This window comes from Canis aureus, chromosome 20, assembly GCF_053574225.1.
Source record: "Canis aureus isolate CA01 chromosome 20, VMU_Caureus_v.1.0, whole genome shotgun sequence".
NCBI classification, from domain to species: domain Eukaryota; kingdom Metazoa; phylum Chordata; class Mammalia; order Carnivora; family Canidae; genus Canis; species Canis aureus.
In genome coordinates this window covers 27,048,488-27,073,689 of record NC_135630.1, presented here as the reverse complement: position 1 = coordinate 27,073,689, position 25,202 = coordinate 27,048,488, and the positions used below count along the sequence as shown (strand labels likewise).

General features: G+C 44.6%; 1 protein-coding gene, 1 non-coding gene and 1 pseudogene across 3 annotated transcripts; 1 reads left to right on the top strand and 2 right to left on the bottom strand.

Moving 5' to 3' along the window:
* Positions 1-392: 392 nt before the first annotated feature.
* AMER3 (APC membrane recruitment protein 3) lies at positions 393-11,543 on the bottom strand. The gene is made up of 2 exons (XM_077861198.1): positions 11,404-11,543; positions 393-5,998 (listed from the first exon to the last, which is right to left on the bottom strand). The coding sequence occupies exon 2, from the start codon at positions 5,976-5,978 to the stop codon at positions 3,573-3,575; it is 2,406 nt and encodes an 801-aa protein (XP_077717324.1). The 5' UTR covers positions 5,979-5,998; positions 11,404-11,543; the 3' UTR covers positions 393-3,572.
* Positions 11,544-11,672: 129 nt separating this feature from the next.
* On the top strand, positions 11,673-23,597 carry LOC144291600 (heterogeneous nuclear ribonucleoprotein A1-like; annotated as a pseudogene). The gene is made up of 3 exons (XR_013358942.1): positions 11,673-12,147; positions 12,529-12,591; positions 21,740-23,597. The product of XR_013358942.1 is annotated as a heterogeneous nuclear ribonucleoprotein A1-like (transcript).
* LOC144292048 (U6 spliceosomal RNA) lies at positions 13,468-13,569 on the bottom strand. The gene has a single exon (XR_013359588.1). It is a non-coding gene; the product is annotated as a U6 spliceosomal RNA (small nuclear RNA).
* Positions 23,598-25,202: the final 1,605 nt, after the last annotated feature.

The window sequence follows — 25,202 nt, the reverse complement described above, 5'->3', positions numbered from 1 at the left end:
GGAAGGAAAAAGAAAATAAGACAAAGTCAGAGAGGGAGACAAACCATAGACTCTTAACTCTAGGAAACAAACTGAGGGTTGCTGGGAGGGAGGGGATGGAGGATGGGGTAACTGTATGATGGGAATTAAGGAGGGCAAGTGATGTAATGGGCACTAAACTCTACCTCTGAAACCAATAATACACTATATGTTAAATAAAATAGAAGATATCTGTGATATACTGTTCAGTAAAAAAGATTGAAGTTTATGTGTGTTTACGTATGGGTATAAAAAGGGTCTGAGGACACATTCAGTGTTTGAGAAGGTCAGGGAAGTGGACGCTCAGCACTTCACATTGTTTGGTTTGGTTTTAGTAAATGGGAATTAGTTTTGTAATCAAAACAACAGAAGGGTAAAAGAAGAAAGGAGACTCACTTTTTATTGTTTTCTGTCTTTTGAGTTTTGAATCTTATATTTATTCCATAAAAAGTAAAATAAAATAAGAAACCAGGAAAGGAAAGAGGTACCCCCTGATGTAGTTCACTGAATCTTCCTCAGCATATGCTGGCCTTTACCCATTTCCAGCACTTCCCTGCTGATCTCTGTCCTGCCCTCCTGGTGCACCCCAGGCCACGCTGCTGTAGGCCCAGGCCACCCCCACCACTGGGAGACTGCCTGGCCCCTTCCCCAACACTTCCCAGTACCCAGTACAACCTCGGAATCCTGGAAGGTTGAAAGGCACAGTGCAGCCAGGGTGAACCCCAGCCCTCTGCTTGCCACTGTGTGGCCCTGGGGAGTCACTCAGGCTCTGTGGGACATCTGTGAGCTGGACTTTTACTTTATATGGGAGAAAAAAATCTCCTATAACCTCTACAGCCATGCATGAATGAGAGAGTAGAAATGGCCAGAATAAAAATGTCCTTCAGGCCTATGCTATTCCTAACACTGGATAGGCACTCATCTCAGGAGCTGGCTCAGTAGTTCCATTCTTTCGTCTCAGTGAGTCACCTGGACAATATGCTTGAGACCTGGAGAATCCCATCAAACTGGTGCTGTCTGTACCCATCTCGCAGAAGAGGGCAGCCTAGGAGGTGGGATATAGAGAGAGATGGTCTGAGGTTTTCTCAGACCCACTGGACCTAAGAGGAAGGGAAGGCTCTCCTTCATTCTCTCAGCAAGGTGCCTAGCAGGCCACTGCTGTGATCTCCCAATCCAGAGAATGAGAATTTCTAGGGTGTCAGGATTGCCCAAGATGCTTCCCAGAGTGAGAGTCACTGGGCTGGTGACTCTTTGGTAGGCATGGCCTCAGTTCCTTATCTCTGCTGCTCTGTTGCTGGGTCACTGCAGACCACCCTCACTACAACTTCTGTGCTCTGAACCTCCTTTGTCCTTGCCTTTCCCAACACTCTTGGGATTGACTGGATTCACCCCATCACCAGTAGTCATCATGTCACAACAAGGAAACACTCCCTCAGAATCCTGCAAGGTAAAATCTTAACTCTGCTACTCTCTAGACACAGGCTTACATTCAATAAGAAATCAGAAAACCATGAGCAACCTTTTGATATTTCATTCTTTTAACAAGTAAACATGTTCTGAGCACTTGCTCTACTCAGGTGCAGTACAAAGAGATAAGGGCCTTGATTCAATAAGGGATGTCCCCTGTCCCCAAGTGCTCAGGCTGCTGACAGAGAGACACACAGCTGGCACCCAGAGGGTGCCTGGAAGAAGGGAGGAGTGAAGGTTTTGAAAGAGTTCACAGCAGGAGCTCAGCAAGAGAAATTCTAGAGCCTCATGAAGAGCTGGGCCTTAGGAGCCAATATGTGGGACTCAAACCCTATTGGCCCCACACACTAGCTGTGTGCATCCATGGGCAAGTCACATCAGCTCTCTGCACCTTGGTATCGTATCTGAAAAATGAAGACAACATCTGCATTTAGGCTGATGCAGGGATGAGGTAAACTATTCCATGTGTAACCTGCTCCCAGCACAGCTCAATAATGCTAATCATTTGTGGAGGTCCTGGGAGGAGGATCACCTGTGGTTTTCTAGGAAGTCTGGTCTGATCTTCCTCAGTGTCACAGGGATGGGCCTGGTCAGGAGCCTACAAAAGTTCACAGTAGGCCCCAGTAAGCCCTTGTTAATGAGGGCCACAGAACATTTTCTAGTCTGAAGTGAAGCCTCAGGCAATCAGGAGAGGCAGCAGCCTGTGGTCAGCTGTCAGACTGCATCCCTTTGGCTGGAATTTCTCCCCCACCACCTGACCTACCTCTTTCTATGATGACCTTTCCTCTAGAAACAGTTGCATGTCTGTGGCATCCCATTCTTTGCATCTCATTGCAGCATGTCAGGTGAGATAGGAGGGCCTTGATACAGGGTCTATCACTGTACCTGATGTTCTGGCACCTGCCTTTTCTGAGGATGTGGGCCATCTTTTCCCTCCATGATTCTGAACATCTGGTGCTGTGCATGTTGTGACTTTCAGGAAGATGAGAGTTACCGCTGCATTCCAAGGTAAGTTTTCCTGAATGGGGAGGCAAAGATGCTGAGAGTGTGGAATGGTGAGAATGGTAGAGTTATGGACAATCAAGCAGCTCCTTTCCTAAGAACATTGCCATACTTGGCTTCATTTAGAGGGGTTGGGGAAAATTATTGGTCTGATTTTTTTTTTTTATTGGTCTGATTTTTAATAGAGAATTCACCAACACCCGACTAGGGTCTATAGGGTCTAGCCTTGGCAAGGTTGCACAGTCTGCTGATTCAAGGCTCTTAGTGAGATGAGGCTGGTCCTGCTTCTTATTCCACAAGAAGTCCTTCAGGGCTCTAGTGCACTATGGCTGCCTGTTCTGGGGGTAGAGAACAGGCTGGTGTGGGGCTGGTGGGCATTACTGAGCTCATCCACAGCCCCCCAACTTGCCTATCTCCCATTCTACATCCCACCTCTAAGCCTTCGACCATACACTTATTTTTTTTCAACTCCTATGTAGATTTCTTGGCTCCCTCTACTTCCCATTTATAAGACGTACTGCTATCTTCCCACCAGGTTCAAGCCTGAGCTCTTCTCTCTAACATGCTGTATAAGGAAAAGCCAGGTTTGGCCACTTCACAGCCGGTTGGGATTGGAGTCTTCATTTCTTTGTGGAGAAATCAGTGAAGCACACTTTGAAAGCAATGGCAGTTGTGCAGCTGTCCTTGGCCTTGGGCTGGCCTGGCTGAGCTGGTTGAGGCATGGATGCCTCCACATTAAAATGCTCTGCTCCACTTGCCTGTGTCCTGCTACCTCAACTTCCCAACAGTCCTTACATCAGGGACAAAGGATGGAGATTTGGGTGTTAGGTTTTGTTGAACGTGGCCACAAAGACACAGTTTTTGGTGAGTGAGGGCCCATGCTACAGATGAGGCTCAGCCATGGCTGGCCTAGGGGCCCCTGCTTCTGGCTGGTTGCAAAGGAGGCCCTCATGGGCCAGGAAACTGTACTAACTTTCTGGGGCACTTGCAGAGGGGGGATCACTTGCACTGGCTGTTGGAAGTGAGGTCCAAAATTCCTGGCAGTTGGCCCCTAGGGCTCAGCTGTGTAGCAAGGCCAAGCAGGGCTATGAGTCCAGCTGATTCCTATGTGCCACCTGATTCACAGCCCTTGAACTGAGCTGCAGGGGCTGATCCTCCGTAGAGGCACGATGAGCCTGGGTATCCATCCTTGTGGGCTCAACCCTGAGCCGGCTAAGTTCTAGGATGTGGCCTAGGCACCTCTGGTCCTGTGAACTATGGAGTGGACTAGCCAGGGAGGGCAGGCCACACACAACTGACATGTTAGGGAAGCTGTTAGGTTGTTTCTGCTGGAGAATTTCAGGGCTCCTGGCCTGAGGCTGCCTACAGAGCCCACTGCTTGTGTCCTGCCTTGGGGGCTGTGTAGTAGGGGACTGGCAGTCTGAGTGGATCTGCAGGGCTGCAACCTGGGCCACACAGCCTGTCAGGGAAGGCTCTACATTAAAGGTGCTTCCTCCAGGACCTGACCTCCAAGGACCTTGGAAACACTCCAGATTCCCAGGTGGCCTGGACTCCTGGAAGCCAGGCCAAGGGTTTGGGAGCTTGTTTTTGCGGTAAGTGTCTGTTGCTGCAGAGGCTGCAGACCCCACAGAGAACAAGCTTTCATGGCAGCCTTGTGTCCCTCCTTCCCCAGAGACCTGTACACATTCCAGAGATGGGTCCCTGGACAGACTGCTGGTTCCTTGTTTGGGTCCTGCTAGGCCCTTGCTCTCTCTAGCAAGTGGGCCCTTGGTACCCGAATGTGCCCACAGCTCCTGCCTGCTGGGTGCTAAACCCACAGTGGTTCTATTTGCATCTGAAACCCCAACCCCCCTGCTCTCCTGCTTCCCTGGATCTGAGCCCTTTTTCTCAGAGCCAGCTCCTAGCTTCTCTGCAGTTTCCCCAGGGGCTGAGGCAGGTGGGGTACGGAGCTCAGGGCCACGGCGAAGCCAGTTGATAATGCCCATGGTGATGGCAAGCTCAGTGTCACAGAGCTTTAGCAGACACTCCTTGCCCTTCCAGGAACTTTGCAAAAAGCTCTGGCTGAGCACGTCTGGGCCTGGTGCTGGGGCCAAGTTCTCCTCCGCCCCCACATGGAAGCTGCACATGGACAGTGGTGCTCCTAGTGCTGGCCCTGACAGACTCTCAGACACACATAGGTCATCATCCAGGCTTGGGCCAACAGGGCCCTCACTGGGGTCATAGAAGAGTTCATAGAGGGCGTCTCCGCTGTAGCTGTCCCGGGGGAAGACAGCTGAACGTGTGCCTGGGCTCAAAGCCTCCTTCTTGTCTTCCTCAAGGCCAGGTGAGAAGGAGTCATAGTAGCCCTCATCACTTGTGGACACAGATTCCGGCTGTTCACTCTTAGGGGTGCCTGTGTCTATGGAGCTGGCTTTTGAGCCACTGTAGGGGTCTCTGCAGGGACACAGGGGGAGCTCAGCAAGCCCAGCAGCATCTAGCCTGGGCCGATCTGTGTCTGTCCCCAGCCGTGGGCCCAGTAGGGCATGGTGCTGCTGCCTCACAGAGTGATTCACACTGTCCCAGAACTTGGCAAAGTCAGACATCTCATTTTGGGCAGGTGATGCCAGCTGTTCCACGCTGCCCTGGAAGGGACCCCTCAGAACCTTGTTTTCAAGGGCCTGTGATACTTGGGCTGGGCTCTCCAGGCCCTCATTCAGCTCCAGGGATGGTACTGAGCTTTCATCTGCAAAGATCTCCCCACAGCCTGTGAGAGAGTCAAAGCTCTTGAGAGAGGCCACATCCTCACACAGGGCCCTGCAGAGGTCAAAGGAAGAATCAGGCAGGAGGAGCTCACTGTCAGATAGGTCCTGACACAGGCTGTCTGACCCCAGCCCCTCACCTAAGGGGAAGAAGGCTTTGCCTGGCTGCCCCCCATTCTCTGATGGGCCCCTAGAGGAGGACAGGCTCTCCCCCTTGGTCACCAGTGAGGCCAAGTTCTCAGTCTTGTTTCTGCGAATGTGGAATAGGTTCCGAAAGCACTTCTTAGGTCGTTTCAGGGAGATCCTCTTCCTTGGGATGCTCTTGGCCACGGCTGGCACAAAGGGCATCTGGGGCACAAAGTGGCGGTAATCAATCATGCGCTGGCTGCTGGAGGGCCCTGGGAAGCTTGTGCTGCCCACCAGCTGCCCTGTAGCCGTGCTCGCCCTGCCAGCCCCAGGCACACTCTCATGAGTCTTGCTCTTTCGCACCAGTTTGAAGGTGGCCCCACAGAAGGCTGCAGCCCCCACCTCAGGTTCTGGTTCTGCTCCCTTACTGGGGTATCTGTCATACCCTTGGGTGCTGGGACTAACCTGTGGGGCCCTCTCACTCTGGGTCTGCTGTTGCCCTCCTGGTGAGACTGACCGGGGACCTGCATCCTCCATGGTCAGAGCAGTAGCTGCTGGGTCTGAGGGTTTCTCGTGGGAAATCTGCAGGCTGGATTTAATAAAGGTCTTTCCTCTCTTCAGTTCCATGCTGCCAGTGCTCCAAGCTGCTGTGAAGGAAAGCAGGAGGCACTTAGTATCCAAGATGAAGGCCTATATGGCTCTAAATGACCTCTGCCTACCTCTGCTTATACAGTGGCTTTGGAGTCAAGTTCTGACATCTAAACTTGGATCCTCCATGGAGATAGGGATAGGGAGATAAGAATGGCCCCATCCATGCTCACTGCTCCAGGGCTGTTCGTTGCTCCATAGAAAGCTGATACCAGAGAAGTTAAGTCACCTGCTTAAAGTCACATAGTAGGAGCCAAATTAGAGTAGGTTGGGGGTCTGGTGCTCTTGTAGTCTGATCTCTCAACTCAACTCAGCATCCTCTCAGAGCTTATCTGTCCAAGTCAGATTCCCATTTCCAGGCCCAGGCACTCTACAAATAGCATCCTTACAAGGGAAGTGTCACAGACTTTCTAAGTGGTGGAGTAGAGAATTCAATAAATAAATTTCTGCTTTTATTTAAGAGACAAAGCTCAAAGGGAAACCCAAGCCTGCCTTCTGGGATGGACACAGGTGCTTATCAGCTGGAAAAGAAGATATATATTCTGCCTTCCAGGGATATTGCATCCATCTGAGAAGGCAAGACTCAGTCTACACAAAGGTCATCAGGGCAAGCACAGCCAAGCATCTAATGGTGCATGCTGAGTTTGAGCACTGAGAAGAGAGATGGCACCGTGGTAAAGGAAAAGTGAGGAGTCAGGCATAATGCCAGGGCCAGGCAGGTTGGATAGACACAACACATGATGGGCTGGAGAGCAAGCAGGTATCACCTTCTGTGTAATTCCTGAGAGGTATCGATGCCTAGAGTGCCATCCAGAGTGCCACCCAGACGGATGCCCAGTCTTAGTCCAATAGGAAGGGATGTTGGGATTGATTACTGATGTCTGTCCTGGTTGTGGGATGGAGAAGCCCGTAAGAGTGTTATCTTGACCATTTTTGCATAGCTGGTGAGTGTGGCCTTTCTCTGAGGCCAATGAAGAACTATAAAATCTTCTGAGTGAGTGGGTGGGTAGAAACAGTGGCATAATAAAGTTGGTGGTCTAAGACCATTTCTCTGACATCTGAGTGGAGGACAGAATAAATTAGGAGAGAAGCTTTGAGCAGAAAAGATTCATAAAAGGCAACTAAAGTGGGCTGAGTATTTGGGGATAAGCTCCAGATAGAAGCTGCAGTCATAAGTCACAGAAAAGAGAGGAGAAATTATAGGGCCTTCAAAGGCAGAAACACTAGGATCCAGCAACTGAATAAAGAGAAAGAAGTTATCAACACTCAGGAAGCAGTAAATATTGACCCACAAGTGGGAAAACATAAGGAAGTGGAAGCTGAGTAAAGGTGAGGAAGGAGCCTATGCTAAGAGCTTATTTGAGAGAGACAAACAAGACTCTATAGTTTTAAAAATGTTGCCTTTGAAGTAAGTTTAAAGACCCATAAGAGAGGAAGAAAGAAGGTGATGCCTAAGAGCACCATTTGAGAACTTCCCTGGACTCCCTTATTGTCTCTTCACAGGCACCCAGCTCACAGCTCAGCCTGTTCCAGCAGGTCCTCCTCTCTTTTGGTGGTGAGCAACCTACCAATCAGTCCTGTCAGTTTGGCCAGGGAAAGATTTGGGGAGAGAGTATGGGGTTTCTTTGATTCTCCATAAGAACTTGCTTCATAGGGAGCACTTGAATTCACTCCCCCACAGTTTGCAGTCTGCGAGGAAGGGATGCAGCAGGTGTAAAGGCAAGTGGCTCTGTCAGCCTACATGTCACTCAGATCCACTGCCCACAGAGCTTTGCAGCTAACTTCAGAAAGCTGCTTGATAGCTATGAGCTATTCAGGGTCAGCTCCAGAGTCTCTCAAATGCTTAGCCATGAGGACCTGGAGGTGAGCAGAGTGGCTGCCTCACAGCCCAGTTGACATTAAAGCTGAAGAAGATGAGAAGGGGTTACAAGGCTACCATTGCAGAGGTTCACAGAGGCAAGCTGATCAGCCTCCACCCATTGGCAGTGCTTCCTCCCCTGCAGAGGACACCTGGGACTTTAGGCTGGAGGACAGGAGACAGAGCAGGCACCGTGCCAGAGAAACCCACAGAACCTCAACTTGGTTCTGGTGGCAGTTCATCTCTTGATGGAAGCACCCTGGACAATGCAACAGTGCTTCTAGCCACCTTTCTGCCTCCTGTGAGGTTGCATGTGCCCATACCTTTCCTACCCTATACCTACAGATCCTATTTTCACCCCTCACCCTTTGTGGCCTAGATAAGTCATTCCCTAGCTCTGTTGGGTTTTATTATACACAGCATAGTGGTTACTATCTGGACTCTGGAGTTGGAGAACACAGATTTGCATCTATCTAACCAGGTGAGTGCTTGGCCTATAACCTTATAAGAGACATACTATAGTAACCTTCATTTTATAAAGGAGAAATTAAGGTCCAGTAAAGTCAATAGATTGGTCCAGGTCACACATGTGGTAAGTGACAGAAGTAAGATTTGAAATCGAGCCTGTTTGATTCTGATCGTGTGCTCTTAACCACAACAGACATTCTATGAACCAACAGTCCAAACTCCTCTTCATAAGAAATTTAAGAATCAAATAACAAATGTGTTTTTATGAAGAGTTTTGGAAATCACAACAAAAATGACAATTCAAATAAAAAGTACAGCTCACACAAATTTAGAAAAATTGTAACTGAAGATAGTATAATTTCTATGACAAGAAATTTTAGAGATATTTATTATGAGATCTCTATTCTATGTTTTAGAAAAGTCTTTTTATTACCATAGTCTTGGAAATAACTTCAAGTAAGCACGATAAAGATCATTTCACTATGTGCAGAAGTTGCAACTACAAGAACTAAGATGGTTTATCTGATATTGACCTCTATAAATAAAACTACTGATTTCTTAATTCTTAATTCAGTTAACTGATTTAAAATCCTCCAAAACTGGAAATTTCACCACATTCTGAACTTGGAAAATGACCTCCCAAAATAGCAGTCATTGCTACAGATGGATGGACTCAGTGTCACTAATGTTGCCAACTCTGTTTCCTGAGTTCGTTTAACACTTTGGCACATTGATAGGGCAATGAGCACTAAGATTCAGAATAATGAATGAGAGACTTACAAAATACTGGAGCAATCATGTGAAATCCAGTGTATATTCAGTCCAGCTTCCACTTTAAAATATTGCATCAGAGCCTGACTCTTTAGAAATGTGGAGCCCATATGTGACATGGGTGGGAACTCTGAGGGGTCAGAAAGCCCATTGCCTAATGGGAGAAAGAGCAGTTACCTTCTGTGACAGTTCTCAGGGACAGAGTGGAATTTATCTGGACAGCCAGATGCTGGCACTGATGTTGCCTGAGGCCAAAGAGATATAGGTTCTCAGCTGCAAAAATGCACATTCTGCTTTGTAACTTTTTAGCTAAAGGCCCCTTCACTGAGCCCCTGAGAGGGAATCCTTTACCATGTGCCACATCCTTCTCCAAAGGACAAAGTAGCCCTGTCCCTTCCTGGTTTGGCCCTTTCTTATTGTAGCACTCAGTGATCACTGGCTGCTTATTCTGGTGCTTATTTGGTCTTTATACTCCCCAGTGAGGTTGAAAAATTCTCAAAGATTCAGGACTCCAACTGTGGTTGAAAGTGAGCTACTACTTATTTAAGTGAAGTATTTATGTTTTGGAGACATTTTAGCCATATATTTACATCTAAGTTTCCTAGAAAGGATGCTGAGTCTGGAGTTTTTAATTCTACAGTTTGTGCTCACTCTCTAAGATGGGTCTCAGTGACACCAAGACCCTGGACCAAGTCTTGCATCTCTAAAATGAACTTGCAAATTCCATGAGTACAGGGACCACACCGTGTACTTATTTAATCAACTCTGATTCACAGATGTGGTATTTAAACCAAGATCTAAAAGACAGCCAAAGACAACCAGGTAAAAGATGTGGGAAGCATATTCCAGGCAGAGAGCACATCCCTCAGAAAAGCCTTGTGGAGCAAAGGATGATTTAAAAGCTCTGAAAACAGGCCCAGGTGGCCAGAGCAGCAAGCCAGTGGGATGGGGCTGGGAGATGAGCAGGGAAAACTGTACCAGGCCTGAGGTCACGAGAGGATCTTGGCTTTTATTCTATACCCCATGGAGAGCCAGCCATCAAGGGTATCAGGGGTCAATTTTCAGTTTTAACATATTAGTTGTAAATGAGAATGAAAAGTAGGCTCAAGGAGTGGAGGCAAGAAGGCTGATTAGGAGCCAGAGCAGGGCCTAATGGAGAGTAAGTAGTGAGAGACTTTCCTTCTATGAAACCTTTCCTCTCAGTGTCTTACACAGAGTATACACTTGGATATGGATTTATTGCAAATTGAGAAAATGAAGTAATTCTACTGTCTGTTTTTCTACAAGATGGATAACTTTAGTTCACCCACCTAGGGATTTTCTTTTCCCTTTGAGAAGGTAATTCTGTGAGCTTCATTCCCTTTTTTCTTTTTTTTATTGGAGTTCAATTTGCCAACATATAGCACAACACCCAGTGCTCATCCCATCAAGTGCCCCCCTCAATTCCCCATTTTCGACGAGATCAGGCACACTCAGGGTGGTATGGCCGTAGACAATTCCCTTTTTAACATGAAAGTGATTGGGTATATCATGGAGCAATATAAAAACCTCGCAGGTACACATATGTAATAAAAATGGTTTGGAGACAAAATTTTTTCTTAATAGTTTTGGCATTTGCCATGCTTTTCCCTGCTCCACCCCCAACATCCAGTAAAATCACAAGCCTTGAAATACAAACAGGTGAATGGTGATAAGAAAGCAGAGGCCTCAGAGGGGAGACCAGCCCTGAGGGACTTCCTGGACATTGGCGTCAGAGTGGCAGGCTATGTATGGGGCAATAGTTTATCTGTGCAGAGGGTGCCTTGTCTAAGCCAAAACCTTCAGGATGGATGGAGTGAAGGCTATTGTGGAGAGAGAAAGCCTCTGTTATGGGGTGGGTGGGGGGTGGAGAATGAAGCAGAAATAGAATCTGCAGTGAGAACATTACCAATTCACCCACCCCCCACGTTGGAGAGACAAAAGGCCTTTTGGGGAGTGAAGGTTCCGGCCCACCAGTCTCTAGGTGTTCCCGGGTTTCCTGGCTGAAAGAAAATGGGTCTCCAGTTTTATCTGTACTTTCCCAGCCTCTGCATCCGTGCACAGGGATTGTCTCCCCTTCCTTAGCCCGGGCCTAAAAGGGTCATCGCCGTCCCCCCGCCCAGGTCCCAGATTCCGCATCATCTACGCGGGACACTGTGGGGTGGAGAGAGAGCCAGAGAACCCCTGGTTCCTCCACTCAGCCCTCCCATCACGCGAAAGAACCCATAAAAATTCCCAAATCATCCTCTTTCTCCCCAAGCCTAAATCCTAGGGCCTTTAGCGACTTACCTTTGGTTGCCGAGAGTGTCGCAGTACGAGGCCTTGGCAGGGCCGGGAGCCGCGCCCGAGCCCCGGCCGCGCGCCCAGCTCAGCACCACGGTCAGCTCCCGGCGCCGCGCGTCCCCGCGGGTGGGGAAAGAGCAGGGCCCGCGCCGGCTGCCGCGGATGGGGCGGCGGGGGCGGCGGGGGCGGCGGGGGCGGCCGGGCAGCCGGCGCGGGCTGGCGCTTCTGACGCGGCCGTAGGGCAGCCGGGGGCGGGGCCAGCTGGGGGCGAGCTGAGTGCGCCCGGCCGGGGTGGGGCTGTTCCCGGAGAAGTGTGGCCTCGGTGAGCCGCCGCCGCCCGGGCCTCGGTCTGTCTCGCTTTGTTAGCTTCTCTGTGTCCCCGCAAGGCTGTGGTTTGCATCTCTCAGCCCAGCTGCGGCTGCTGCCGGCACGTACCGCAGCTCAGTGGTCTCCTCTGACTCCCGACCGCATGCCTGCGAAGTGGTCCGAAACGCTAGAGCGCACAGCTGTGGGTGCCCTGGTCTCCGCAACCCACAGCATCCAGGCGGATTGAACCCTGCCTGTCGCGGAAGGGCTCCGTCACACGGGGCCCAGTGGCGATTCCTACGCAGGATTCGGAGCTGGCTTGGAAGAAAGGGGCATGCAGCATGACAACAGATGTCCCCTCTCCCGGCGTTGGTGGTGTGATCCTGACCTTCCCTGGCAGTTTCTGGCCATTGGAGCTCGCTTAGTCAATTCTTCCCCTATTAGGTAGAAACAAAGGTGGATCTATATTTCATTTCCACCTATACCCTGAAAGAAGAATAGAATTCCCACAGATTCCATAGTCCTTCCTGGTTGAAGTTAATAAACATTAGTTTCTTCTATTCTGGCCTTCGCTCTTCTGCATTACAAGGACTTTATATTTTTCTTCAGCTTTTCCTTTTTTGAGGACAATTATGGGTTTAACTTCATCCAATGAGTAATAATTGCTCTTTTCCATTCCAACTTGTCACCCTTTGGCCAATGAGAGCTATTCTAAGCCATCCACTTTCGTCCTTTCAGAGAGTTTTAAAACATACATAACTTTTAGGTAACAAAACAAATTAAATATATAATTTATAATATACAATTTTTTTATCTTCCCCCAAGATATGGGATCAGGTCTTCTCCACGGACCCCTGGAAAGATCTTTCACCAATATTTCCAGTTCAGGTATTCCTGAATCATTTTTAACAGTGTTCTGTTGTAAACTTGCTTTCTGTTATTTTTATAATACACTTCGTTTTCTCATCAGGACTCACATTTCTGGACTGTAGCTCTAACGCTTTTCTTTTCTCTTGTCTGGCCTTGCTCCCTGGTTATTTGATTGACCAGTGGGTCTCAGACCTTCTGGCCATAACTTTTGCTTTCTGACAGATTCAAAGGATCTCACCTGGGCAGCCCTGGTGGCTCAGCGGTTTAGCGCCGCCTGCAACCCGGGGTGTGATCCTGGAGACCCGAGATCGAGTCCTGCGTCGTACTCCCTGCTTGGAGCCTGCTTCTCCCCCTACCTGTGTCTGTGCCTCTCTCTCTCTCTCTCTCTCTCTCTCTCCCTCTGTCTCTATGAATAAATAAATAAAAATCTTTAAAAAAAAAAAAAAAAAAGGATCTCACCTGACTATGAGCACAAATATGACAGTAGCCTGTTAACTGCGTTAGAGTGCAAAAATTCCAGATTTGAAGATTAGACTCAGTACAGTCTTGTGGGTCCCACATCAGAGAAGACTGAGAGATAAGGCAGTGGGATCCTATGCCTCCAAGGAAGGATAAGAGGGCTGGGACTGTCAACTTGGAGAAAAAAAAGGTCAAGAGCCACAATTTGGAGTAGATGGCTGCATGGGGAAGAGGGATGATGGCTCGAAGGATGGGCATGGCAAGAGGCACCCTAGTACTCATGCTAGTTCCCCTGAAGAGAGATGTCCTTCACAATTTCAAACAAACTAACATTAGGGAATACATTCACATGATGTGGCCTACTGTGATGACTGGGTGTTTGCTTATTCTTTCAAAAGTATCTGTATTTTGTTTTATTTTTAAAAATTTAGTTTTAAAAATATGGAACACTATGAATTTGCATGTCATCCTTGCATAGGGACAATGCTAATCTTTGTATCATTCCAATTGTAGTATATGTCTTGCAGAAGTGAGCACAAATTACCTATATTTTAAAAGTTTAAACTTAAAAAAATGAACACAGCTTGTTTCTTTTTTTAAAAAAAAGTCTCATAAAATATATATAACATTGAATTTCCCATTCCAATACTTTTTAAGTGTATGATTCAGTATCATTGGGTACAGTCACATAGTTGTATATCGTTATCTTGATCTATTTCCAGATATTTTTATCACCCCAACAAAACTCTACCAATTAAACAAAAATTCCTCATTTGTCTCTCCCTCTAGATGCTGGTAACCTTTATTCTACTTTATTTCTATATGAATTTGACTGTTCATATAGATGGAATAATACTATACTTGTCCTTTTCTATCTGGTTTATTTCCCTTACCATAAGCTTTTTTTTTTTTTTAAGATTATATTTATTCATGAGAGATAGAGAGAGGCAGAGACATAGGCAGAGGGAGAAGCTGGCTCCCTGCAGGGAGCCTGATTTGAGACTTGATCCCAGGACCCCAGGATCACAACCTGAGCCAAAGACAGACACTCAACCACTAAGCCACCCAGGCGCTCCAAAGCACAAGGTTTTCAAGGTTCATCTATGTTGTATTATGTATCAAAATTTGACTCTTTTTTAAGGCTGAATAATACTACACTGTATGTATATACTACATTTCTTTATCCATTTTTCCATTGATAGACATTTTAGTTGTTTCCACCTTTTGTCTGTTGAGAATAATGCTGCAATAAACAATGGTGAATAAATATCTGTTCAAGTTTCAACTTTCATATCTTTTGAGTATAGGCCTGGAGGTGGAATGGTTAAATCATAATAGTAATTCTTTGAGAGAACATTGTACTTTTTTCTACAACACTTTATGTTCCTACCAGCAATGCCAAAGAACTCCAATTTCTTTACATCCTTATCAATACTTTCTGCTTTTTTTAACAATAGTCATCCTAATGAGCATGAAGTGGTATCTCATTATGGTTTTGATTTGCATTTCCCTATGGAACTAGTGATATTAAGGAATTTTTCATGTAACTAGAAGTGATATTTATATATATTTTTGGAGATATGTCTTTTAAAGTCCTTTAGATTTTAAAATTGTACCATATTTCTTCATAGCTGTATTGAGATATTATTTTTTTTTTAATTTTATTTATTTATGATAGTCACATAGAGAGAGAGAGAGAGGCAGAGACACAGGCAGAGGGAGAAGCAGGCTCCACGCACCGGGAGCCCGACGTGGGATTCGATCCCGGGTCTCCAGGATCGCGCCCTGGGCCAAAGGCAGGCGCCAAACCGCTGCGCCACCCAGGGATCCCCATATTATTGACATATCCATATGGAAGTTTAGGGTATATAATCTGATTATTTGATACATGTATATATGGTAAAACATCCCCCCACAATATGAGGGTGTGAGAGTAACAATTTAAGGTTTACTCTCTTAACAACTTTCTTTTTCGTCTTTCAAAATTTTATTTAGGGCAGTCCCAGTGGCTCAGCAGTTTAGCACCGCCTTCAGCCCGGGCATGATCCTGGAGTCCTGGGATAGAGTCCCACGTGAGGCTCCCTGCATGGAGCCTGCTCCTCCCTCTGCCTGTGTCTCTGCCTGTCTCTCTGTGTGTGTCTCTCATGAATAAATAAATAAAATCTTTAAAAAAAACTACCTTAAAAACAAAACAAAACAAAATTTTATTTAAATTCAAATTAGTTAACATATAGTATAGTATTAGTTCCAGGGGTAGAAATTAGTTGCATAACAGTTGCATATAACAACCAGTACTCATCTCATCAATTGCCCTTCTTAATGCCCATCACCCAATTATCCCTTACCCCCCAAACCACCTTCCCTCCAGCAACCCTCAGTTTGTTCCCTAGAGTTGAGAGTCTCTTATGATTTGCCTCCCTCTATTTTTTTTAAATATCTGATGCTGAATTTTTTGTTTATTTTTTTATTGGAGTTCGATTTGCCAACATATAGTAAAACACCCAGTGCTTATCCCGTCAAGAGCCCCACTCAGTGCCCGTCACCCAGTCACCCCATCCCTCTGCCCACCTCCCTTTCTACCACCCCTTGTTCGTTTCCCAGAGTTAGGAGTCTCTTATGTTCTGTCTCCCTTTCTGATATCTCCCACTCATTTTTCTCCTTTCCCCTTTATTCCCTTTCACTACTTTTTATATTCCCCCAATGAATGAGACCATATAATGTTTGTCCTTCTCTGATTGACTAATTTCACTCAGCAAAATACCCTCCAGTTCCATCCACGTCAACGCAAATGGTGGGTATTTGTCATTTCTAATGGCTGAGTAATATTCCATTGTATAAATATACCACATCTTCTTTATCCATTCATCTATCTTTTTTTAATAATAAATTTATTTTTTATTGGTGTTCAATTTGCCAACATACAGAATAACACCCAGTGCTCATCCCGTCAAGTGCCCCCCTCAGTGTCCATCACCCATTCACCCCCACCCCCTGCCCTCCTCCCCTTCCACCACCCCTAGTTAGTTTCCCAGAGTTAGGAGTCTTCATGTTCTGTCTCCCTTTCTGATATTTCCTACCCATTTCTTCTCCCTTCCCTTCTATTCCCTTTCACTATTATTTATATTCCCCAAATGAATGAGAACATATAATGTTTGCCCTTCTCCTATTGACTTATTTCACTCAACATAATACCCTCCAGTTCCATCCACATTGAAGCAAATGGTGGGTATCTGTCATTTCTAATGGCTGAGTAATATTCCATTGTATACATAAACCACATCTTCTTTATCCATTCATCTTTCGATGGACACCAAGGCTCCTTCCACAGTTTGGCTATTGTGGACATTGCTGCTAGAAACATCGGGGTGCAGGTGTCCCGGTATTTCACTGCATCTGTATCTTTGGGGTAAATCCCCAGCAGTGCAATTGCTGGGTCGTAGGGCAGATCTATTTTTTTTAATAAAATAATTTTTATTGGTGTTCAATTTACCAACATACAGAATAACACCCAGTGCTCATCCCGTCAAGTGTCCCCCTCAGGAGCAGTTCTATTTTTAACTATTTGAAGAACCCCCACACAGTTTTCCAGAGTAGCTGCACCAGTTCACATTCCCACCAACAGTGCAGGAGGGTTCCCCTTTCTCTGCATCCTCTCCAACATTTGTTGTTTCCTTTCTTATTAATTTTCCCCATTCTCACTGGTGTGAGGTGGTATCTCACTGTTGTGATTTGTATTTCTCTGATGGCCAGTGATGAGGAGCATTTTCTCATGTGCTTGTTGGCCATGTCTATGTCTTCCTCTTTGAAATTTCTGTTCATGTCTTTTGCCCATTTCATGATTGGATTGTTTGTTTCTTTGCTATTGAGTTTAATCAGTTCTTTATGGATCTTGGATACTAGTCCTTTATCTGATACGTCATTTGCAAATATCTTCTCCCATTCTGTAGGTTGTCTTTAGTTTTGTTAACTGTTTCTTTTGCTGTGTGGAAGCTTTTTATCTTGATTAAGTCCCAATAATTCATTTTTGCTTTTGTTTCTCTTGCCTTCATGGATGTATCTTGCAAGAAGTTACTGTGGCCAAGTTCAAAAAGCGTGTTGCCTGTGTTTTCCCCTAGGATTTTGATGGAATCCTGTCTCACATTTAGATCTTTCATCCATTTTGAGTTTATCTTTGTGTATGGTGTAAGAGAATGGTCTAGTTTCATTCTTCTGCATGTGGATGTCCAATTTTCCCAGCATCTTTTATTGAAGAGACTGTCCTTTTTCCAGTGAATAGTCTTTCCTGCTTTGTCGAATATTATTTGACCATAAAGTTGAGGGTCCACTTCTGGATTCTCTATTCTGTTCCATTGATCTGTGTCTGTTTTTGTGCCAGTACCACACTGTCTTGATGACCACAGCTTTGTAGTACAACCTGAAATCTGGCATTGTGATGCCCCCAGCTATGGTTTTCTTTTTTAATATTCCCCTGGCTACTTGGGGTCTTTTCTGATTCCACACAAACCAGGTTTTTTTAAAAAAAAAACAGTTTCAGAAGAATAGGTATTAATTCTTCTTAAATGTTTGGTAGAATTCCACTGGAAGGCCATCTGACCCTGGACTCTTGTTTGTTGGAAGCTGTTTTTAAGATTTTATTTACTTATTCATGAGAGACACACAGAGAGAGGCATGGACATAGGCAGAGGGAGAAGCAGGCTCCCTATGGGAGGACCCTGGGATCCTGACCTAGTCAAAGGCAGACACTCAACCACTGAGCTACCCAGGTGCCCCGATTTGTATATAATATATTCTGGAAAATAATCCATGTGCACTTGAGAAGACTGTGTATTCTGTTGCTTTAGGATGAAATGCTCTGAATATATCCGTGAAGTCCATCTGGTCCAGTGTGCCATTCAACGACCTTGTTTCCTTGTTGATCTTCTGCTTAGTTGATCTGCCCATTGCTTGGAGTGGGGTGTTAAAGTCCCCTACTATTATTGTAGTATTATCAACGTGTTTCTTTAATGTTATTATTAATTGGGTTATATAATTGGATGCCCCCAAGTTAGAGGCATAAATATTTGCAATCATTAGATCTTCTTGTTGGATAGACACTTTTATTATAATATAGTGTCTTTCTTCATCTCTTATTACATTTTTTTGGCTTAAAATCTAGTTTGTCTGATGTAAAAATCACTACTCCATTTTTCTTTTGATGCCTATTAGAATGATATATGGTTCTCTACCCCCACACTTTCAATTTGGAGGTGTCTTTGGGGCTAAAATTAGTCTCTTCTGGACAGATATCAATGAGTCCTGTTTTTTGGTTTTTTAAAGATTTTATTTATTTATTCATGAGAGACAGAGAGAGAGAGAGGCAGAGACACAGGCAGAGGGAGAAGTAGGCTCCATGCATGGAGGCCAACATGGGACTCGATCCCAGGTCTCCAGGATCACGCCTTTGTCCGAAGGCAGGCACTGAACTGCTGAGCCACCCGGGCTGCCTGAGTCTTATTTTTTTTAATCCAGTCTAATATCCTGTATCTTTTGATTGGAGGATTTATTCCATTTACATTCAGAGTGAGTATTGAAAGATATGGATTTAATGCCATTGTATTACCTATAAAGTCACTGTTTCTGTAGATTTCTCTGTTCCTTTCTGGCCTTTGTTACTTTTGGGCTGTCTCTTCACTCACAGGAGCCCCGTTAATACTTCTTGCAGGGCTCTTTTAGTGTTCATAAATTCCTTTAATTTTTGTTTGTCTTGAAACTATTTGTACATCTTCTGTTCTGAATGACTGTCTTCCTGAATAAAATATTCTTGGCTGTGTATTATTCCATTTAGCACATTGAATATATCATATCAGTCCTTTCTGGCTGCTAGGTCTCTGTGGGCAGATATGCTGCCAGCCTTATGTGTCTGTCCTTATAGCTCTTGGCCCCAGCTGCTTTTAGGATTTTATCTTTATCTTTGAAAGTTGCCAGTTTCACTATTATGTCACAGTGTTGATCTATTTTTATTGATTTCTCTGTGTCTCCTGGACTTGAATGCCTGTTTCTTCTCCCAGATTAGGGAAGTTCTCACTATAATTTGATGAAATAAAACTTCTGTCCCTCTCTCTTGCTCTTTATGGTCTGAGACTCCTACCATCCAGATATTATTTCACTGTATGGAGTTGATAAGTTCTCGAAGTCTCCCTTCAGGATTCAGGAGTTGTCTTTCTTCTTTTCAGCTTCCTTATTCTCCATCATTCTGTCTTTTTTTTTTAATTTTTATTTATTTATGATAGTCACAGAGAGAGAGAGAGAGAGAGGCAGAGACATAGGGAGAGGGAGAAGCAGGCTCCATGCACCGGGAGCCCAACGTGGGATTCGATCCCGGTCTCCAGGATCGCGCCCTGGGCCAAAGGCAGGCGCTAAACCGCTGCACCACCCAGGGATCCCCATCATTCTGTCTTATATGTCACTGAATCTCCTGCCTGATTTTTCTCTCTGTTAAAGCATCCATTTGTTACTACACATCAGTAATTGCATTTTTAAGTTTGGCCTGGTTAGGTATCAGTTCTTTTATATTTACAGTGATTCCTTAGTGTCTTCTATATTTTTTTCAATCCCAGTTAGTATCTTTATAATCATTTTTAAAAATTCAAGTTCAGGGCAGCCCAGGTGGCTCAGCAGTTTAGCGCCACCTTCAGCCCAGGGCCTGATCCTGGAGACCCGGGATAGAGTCCCACATCGGGTTCCCTACATGGAGCCTGCTTCTCCTTCTGCCTGTGTCTCTGCCTCTCTCTCTGTGTGTGTCTCTCATAAATAAATAAAATCTTTTTTTAAAAAAAAGAAAAGGAGCTAATAAAAAATAGCAAAAACAACACAGCAGTAACAATGACAACAACAACAACAACAACAACTTCAGAAAGTTTCTGGTGTGTGCTGTGTACACTCTGCTTTGTGTTTTGGCAGCTCTTTTCCAGTGATCCTTCCCCTACAGAGCTTCCTCATTACTTGCAGTGGAGAGTGTTTGGAACTTTATGTAGGTGTGCTTTGATTTGTTTGCCAAGAAGTCTGTAAAAGAAAAAAAAAGAAAAATTAACAAAACCCAAAAAACTTAATCCAAGACAAGAGAATGGAAATGGAATAAAATGGAAACAAACAGAGAAGCAATAAATTATAAGTCCGATTCTAAAAAATAAGAAAGGTGAAAGGAAAAAAGAGTGAGGAAAGAAGAAAAGAGAAAAAAATAGAAGGCTTATCTGAAAAATATGAGAAGGAAACAAATGACCAACAAATTAACAGAAGTATTAGCCTGATACCAAAAAAAAGATAGAAAAGAAAAAATGTATATAAATTAAAGGATAGAGAATAGAAAATAAGAGATAGAAAAATAAAAAATAGATAAAAATTAAGAAAAGGGTAAGAAAAAAGCAGAGAAACAAGCCTGGTCTTATTTCCACTGGATGTTGGTGTTTTGGATCTCTCTTTAATCAGTAGACTTGGTAGATGTAGGGGGCCTTTGTTAAACTTCTGAAGGAAAGACCTGCTGGGCTGGCTCACAAGCTAACTTGCCCTTGTAAAGATGCCCCTGCCAGGCATAGGGGGGTGGGGTATATTGTAGAGGACTCCAAGCCTCTACTGGAAGCGCTATGTTTCTCTCTGAAATATGATTGTGCTGGTGGGCATGGGCAAGAGGTAGGGATGGTGGAGGAGGAGGAAGAATATGGCACTCCCCTTCCCCACTGGCCCTGCCCTCATCTCTGGGGGTTGGGCCTCACAGCCATTGCAGTTCCAGAGGCCATCTTAGAGAAACAATCTGGGTCCCGTGCTTTCATTAGTTCCTTGCCTTTAACCTGCCTGTGCCCAGGCCATGGGCATGCCTGGAGCCACAGATCTCCTGTATTTTATCTTTGCTAGCACTTCTGACTCAAAACTCCAAGGTTTTTGTTTGTTTGTTTGTGGGTTTTAAAGATGTTAATTATTCATGAGAGACATGGAGAGATGCAGAGACATAGGCAGAGGGAGAAGCAGCTCCCCATGTGGAGCTATATTTGGGGCTCGATTCTGGGACCCAGGGATCATGCTCTGAGCCAAAGGCAGGTGCTCAACCACTGAGCCACTGAAGCATCCCAAAACTCCAAATTTTAAAGGGTGTGGCAAGGTGTTGGCCCACTCCTGTTCCCCAGAGGAGAGGCTCGAGACATGTCTAGCACTGTCTTACACCCAAAAATCAGTCACTCAGTGCACTTTCAGAGGCTAGAATTTATTTTAATGCTCAGTGGAAAGTTGTAACTTGGTTATTGGCAGTTTGCACTCAACTCAGTCCTCTACTTCTTTCTGCCCCAGAAAAGCTATCAGAGGCTTAAATCTATTGCAGCAGACAGCAAAAAGCAGTGGCTGGGTTATCTGCAATTTGCTTCTCTCTGTTCTCTGCTCAGTATTGCCACAAAAAAATATCTGCTTGGCTGGCATACAGAGGTTTAAGCCTATTGTGGCTCACAGTAAGAAGTAGTTTAAGAGGTTTTCTGCCCCCTGTGTGTACCCTCTGACCCTGCTGTTGAACACCACTCAAAGGCTCCCAGTTGGCCTTTGTCCTTGGAGATGGAAAATATACTCTTCCAGATGCCCTCCCAGAAGGGGAGCTATTTCTCCCTGTACAACCCAGAGTATCTTCTTACCATGGCTTATTGTACTGTCCCTAACTGCTGGACTCTCTTCCACTTTCTCCCTCTCCCAGATTTTGCTCCATGAAAAGGATTCCCTCCCCTTCATGGCTGTGCAGCTTTCTTCTCCCCCAGTTCAAGGCTTCCAATTTCACATCTGCCATGTTCTCTCCCTCCAACTGCGCAGATTCCTTAATCCTCAGATCATCTTCCTAGTTGTTCAAAATAGTTGAATGTTGTCCTTTCTGCCCCTGGACACTGCCAAGTAAGCATCGTTAAAGTCTCTCCCCTCCCACCACTGTCATGTCTATGTCAGAGTCTCCCAAAGAGCCTGAGCAGCTGTGGAAGCTCTTCATCGGAGGTTTGAGCTTCGAAACAACCAATGAAGTCTGAGGAGCCATTTTGAGCAATGGGGGACGCTTATGGACTGTGTGGTAATAAGAGACCCCAACACCAAGCGCTCCAGAGGCTTTGGGTTAGTCACCTACGCCACCATGGAAGAGGTGGATGCAGCCATGAACGCTTGGCCGCACAAGGTGGATGGAAGAGTTGTGGACCCAAAGAGGGCTGTCTCCCAAGAAGATTCTCAAAAACCTGGTGCCCACTTAACTGTGAAAAAGATTTTTGTTGGTGGCATTAAAGAAGACACTGAAGAACATCATCTAAGAGATTATTTTGAACAGTATGGAAAAATTGAAGTGATTGAGATCATGACTGACAGAGGCAGTGGCAAAAAGAGAGGTTTTGCTTTTGTGACCTTTGATGACCATGACCCTGTAGACAAGATTGTCATTCAAAAATACCATCCTGTGAATGGCCACAACTGTGAAGTAAGGAAAGCCCTATCGAAGCAAGAGATGGTTAGTGCTTCATCCAGCCAAAGAGGCCAAAGTGGTTCTGGAAACTTTGGTGGTGTTCGTGGAGGTGGTTTTGGTGGGAATTACAACTTTGGTCGTGGAGGGAACTTCAGTGGTCGAGGTGGCTTCGGTGGCAGTCGAGGTGGTGGTGGATACAGTGGCAGTGGGGATGGCTATAACGGATTTGGTAATGACGGAAGAACTTTGGAGGTGGCGGAAGCTATAACAATTCTGGCAATTACAACAATCAATCCTCAAATTTTGGACCCATGAAAGGAGGAAATTTTGGAGGCAGAAGCTCTGGCCCCCTATGGTGGTAGAGGCCAATACTTTGCCAAACCACAAAACCAAGGTGGCTATGGTGGCTCCAGCAGCAGCTATGGCAGTGGCAGAAGGTTTTAATTACTGCCAGGAAACAAAGCTTAGCAGGAGAGGAGAGCCAGAGAAGTGACAGGGAAGCTACAGGTTACAACAGATTTGTGAACTCAGCCAAGCACAGTGGTGGCAGGGCCTAGCTGCTACAAAGAAGACATGTTTTAGACAATACTCGTGTATGGGCAAAAAACTCAAGGACTGTATTTGTGATTAATTGTATAACAGGTTATTTTAGTGTCTGTTCTGTGGAAAGTGTAAAGCATTCCAACAAAGGGTTTTAATGTAGATTTTTTCTTTTGCACCCATGCTATTGATTGCTAAATGTAATAGTCTGATCATGATGCTGAATAAATATGTCTTTTTTTTAAATGTGCTGTGTAAAGTTAGTCTACTCTGAAGCCATCTTGGTAAACTACCCCAACAGTGTGAAGTTAGAATTCCATCAGGGTGATGCCAGGTTCCAATTGAAATTTATTTGCAACCTGCTTGGGCACAGAAACCATTGTTTCCACAAACCTTGGTGTGGTTGAACTGACAGTTAATGTGTTGTGACCTTGAGTTCACCGTTAAAAGGGTCATCCAAGCAAAGTCCTGGAGTTTATTTGGTTATTATGATTGTTGGCACATCCTATGCAATATATCTAAATTGAATTATGGTATCAGATAAAATTATAGATGGGATTAAAGCTTGTGTATCGTCCTTATCATGTGTAATCAATAAACGATTTAATATTAAAAAAATAAAAACCCAAATTGTTGAATGTTGATCTAGCTGTATTCGAATACAAAGCAAGGTCAGGGTCCCCCTACTACTCTGCCATCTTAACTCTATCCCCTATGCACATGGTTTTCAATATTTATTTCTCACTATTTTTCCCCATGCACTTCAAATCTTGTATCTGGAATAATTTTCCTTCTGCCAGAAATATATCCTTTAAAATTTCTTTACTGTATCTTATTAGGAATATTGTCTCTTGTGTTTTGTGTTAATGATTTCTATTTTGCTTTGTGAAGATTGTTTTCCCATAGGTAGAATTCCAGGTCAAAAGTTATTTTCTCTCATCACATTAACAATATTATTTCAGTTACATCAGACTTATACTTTTTTTTCTTTTTCTTTTTTTTTAATTTTTTAAAAATTTTTATTTATTTATGATAGTCACAGAGAGAGAGAGGCAGAGACACAGGCAGAGGGAGAAGCAGGCTCCATGCACCGGGAGCCTGATGTGGGATTCGATCCCGGGTCTCCAGGATCGCGCCCTGGGCCAAAGGCAGGCGCCAAACCGCTGCGCCACCCAGGGATCCCCTTTTTTTTCTTTTAGAAGTCAGAAGTCAGTTAAATTGTTCTTTTATCTCTTATCTCTGCCTGCTTTAAATATCTTGTCTTTGTATTTGGTTTCCTGCAGTTTCACATCCACTTAAGGTGGATTATTTGTCACTCATCTTATTTTCAATTGGTTAGAATTCTTGAGTCTGAGGTTTGATATCTTTCAATAAACCTGAAAAATTGTCAGCTATTATCCCTTTAAGTGTTTTCCTTTCCACATTGTCTCTATTGTATTCTCTAATTGGACGTCAGTCTTTCTATTCTAAAATCAATATTTCTTAATATCTCTTTTATATTTTTTGCCTTTTTATCACTCTAGACACTTTAGATCATTTATTTAAACCTATCTTCCAGTTTACCAAATCCCTCTTCAGTTATCTCTAATATACTTTTTACCCCATATTAAATATAACCCATCTTTTGCAATTCTGGTTATTTTACATTTTTTATTTCTAGGAGTTTTATTTAATTCTTTTCCTAATTTGAATAGTTATTTTAAAAATGTGTTCCTTCTCATTCCTATTTCCATCTCATTTTTCATGTCTTAAAACATTGAACATTTTTGTATTAGCCAAGTGTCTGACAATTTAAGGAGGCGGATGGAGTATACTGATGCTATCTTGTTTCTTCTTATTTTCATTCATGGTGTCGTGTGTGTGTATGTGTGTGTGTGTTTTGTGAATTTTGACTATGTGCAACTCATTTTCTTTGAGATTCTTTTACCACAGAAATTCTTTGAAACCTGAGCTAATGCTCTAATCTTCCAGAAGAGCCACACCAACCACAGAATGAGGTCTATTAACCACAAAAATAGTTTAAAACCTAGTTCTAATCCTGTCTACAGGGTGGCTTCTCCCCAAGAGTAATTGAGGAATTTTCTTCCTTTTCTGCACAGCACCAATATCAAGGAAGAAAAGTCGCCCTGCTATTCTGTTGGTTGTCATTTATCTTTGTTCTGAAACTATAATCTTTTGGGGT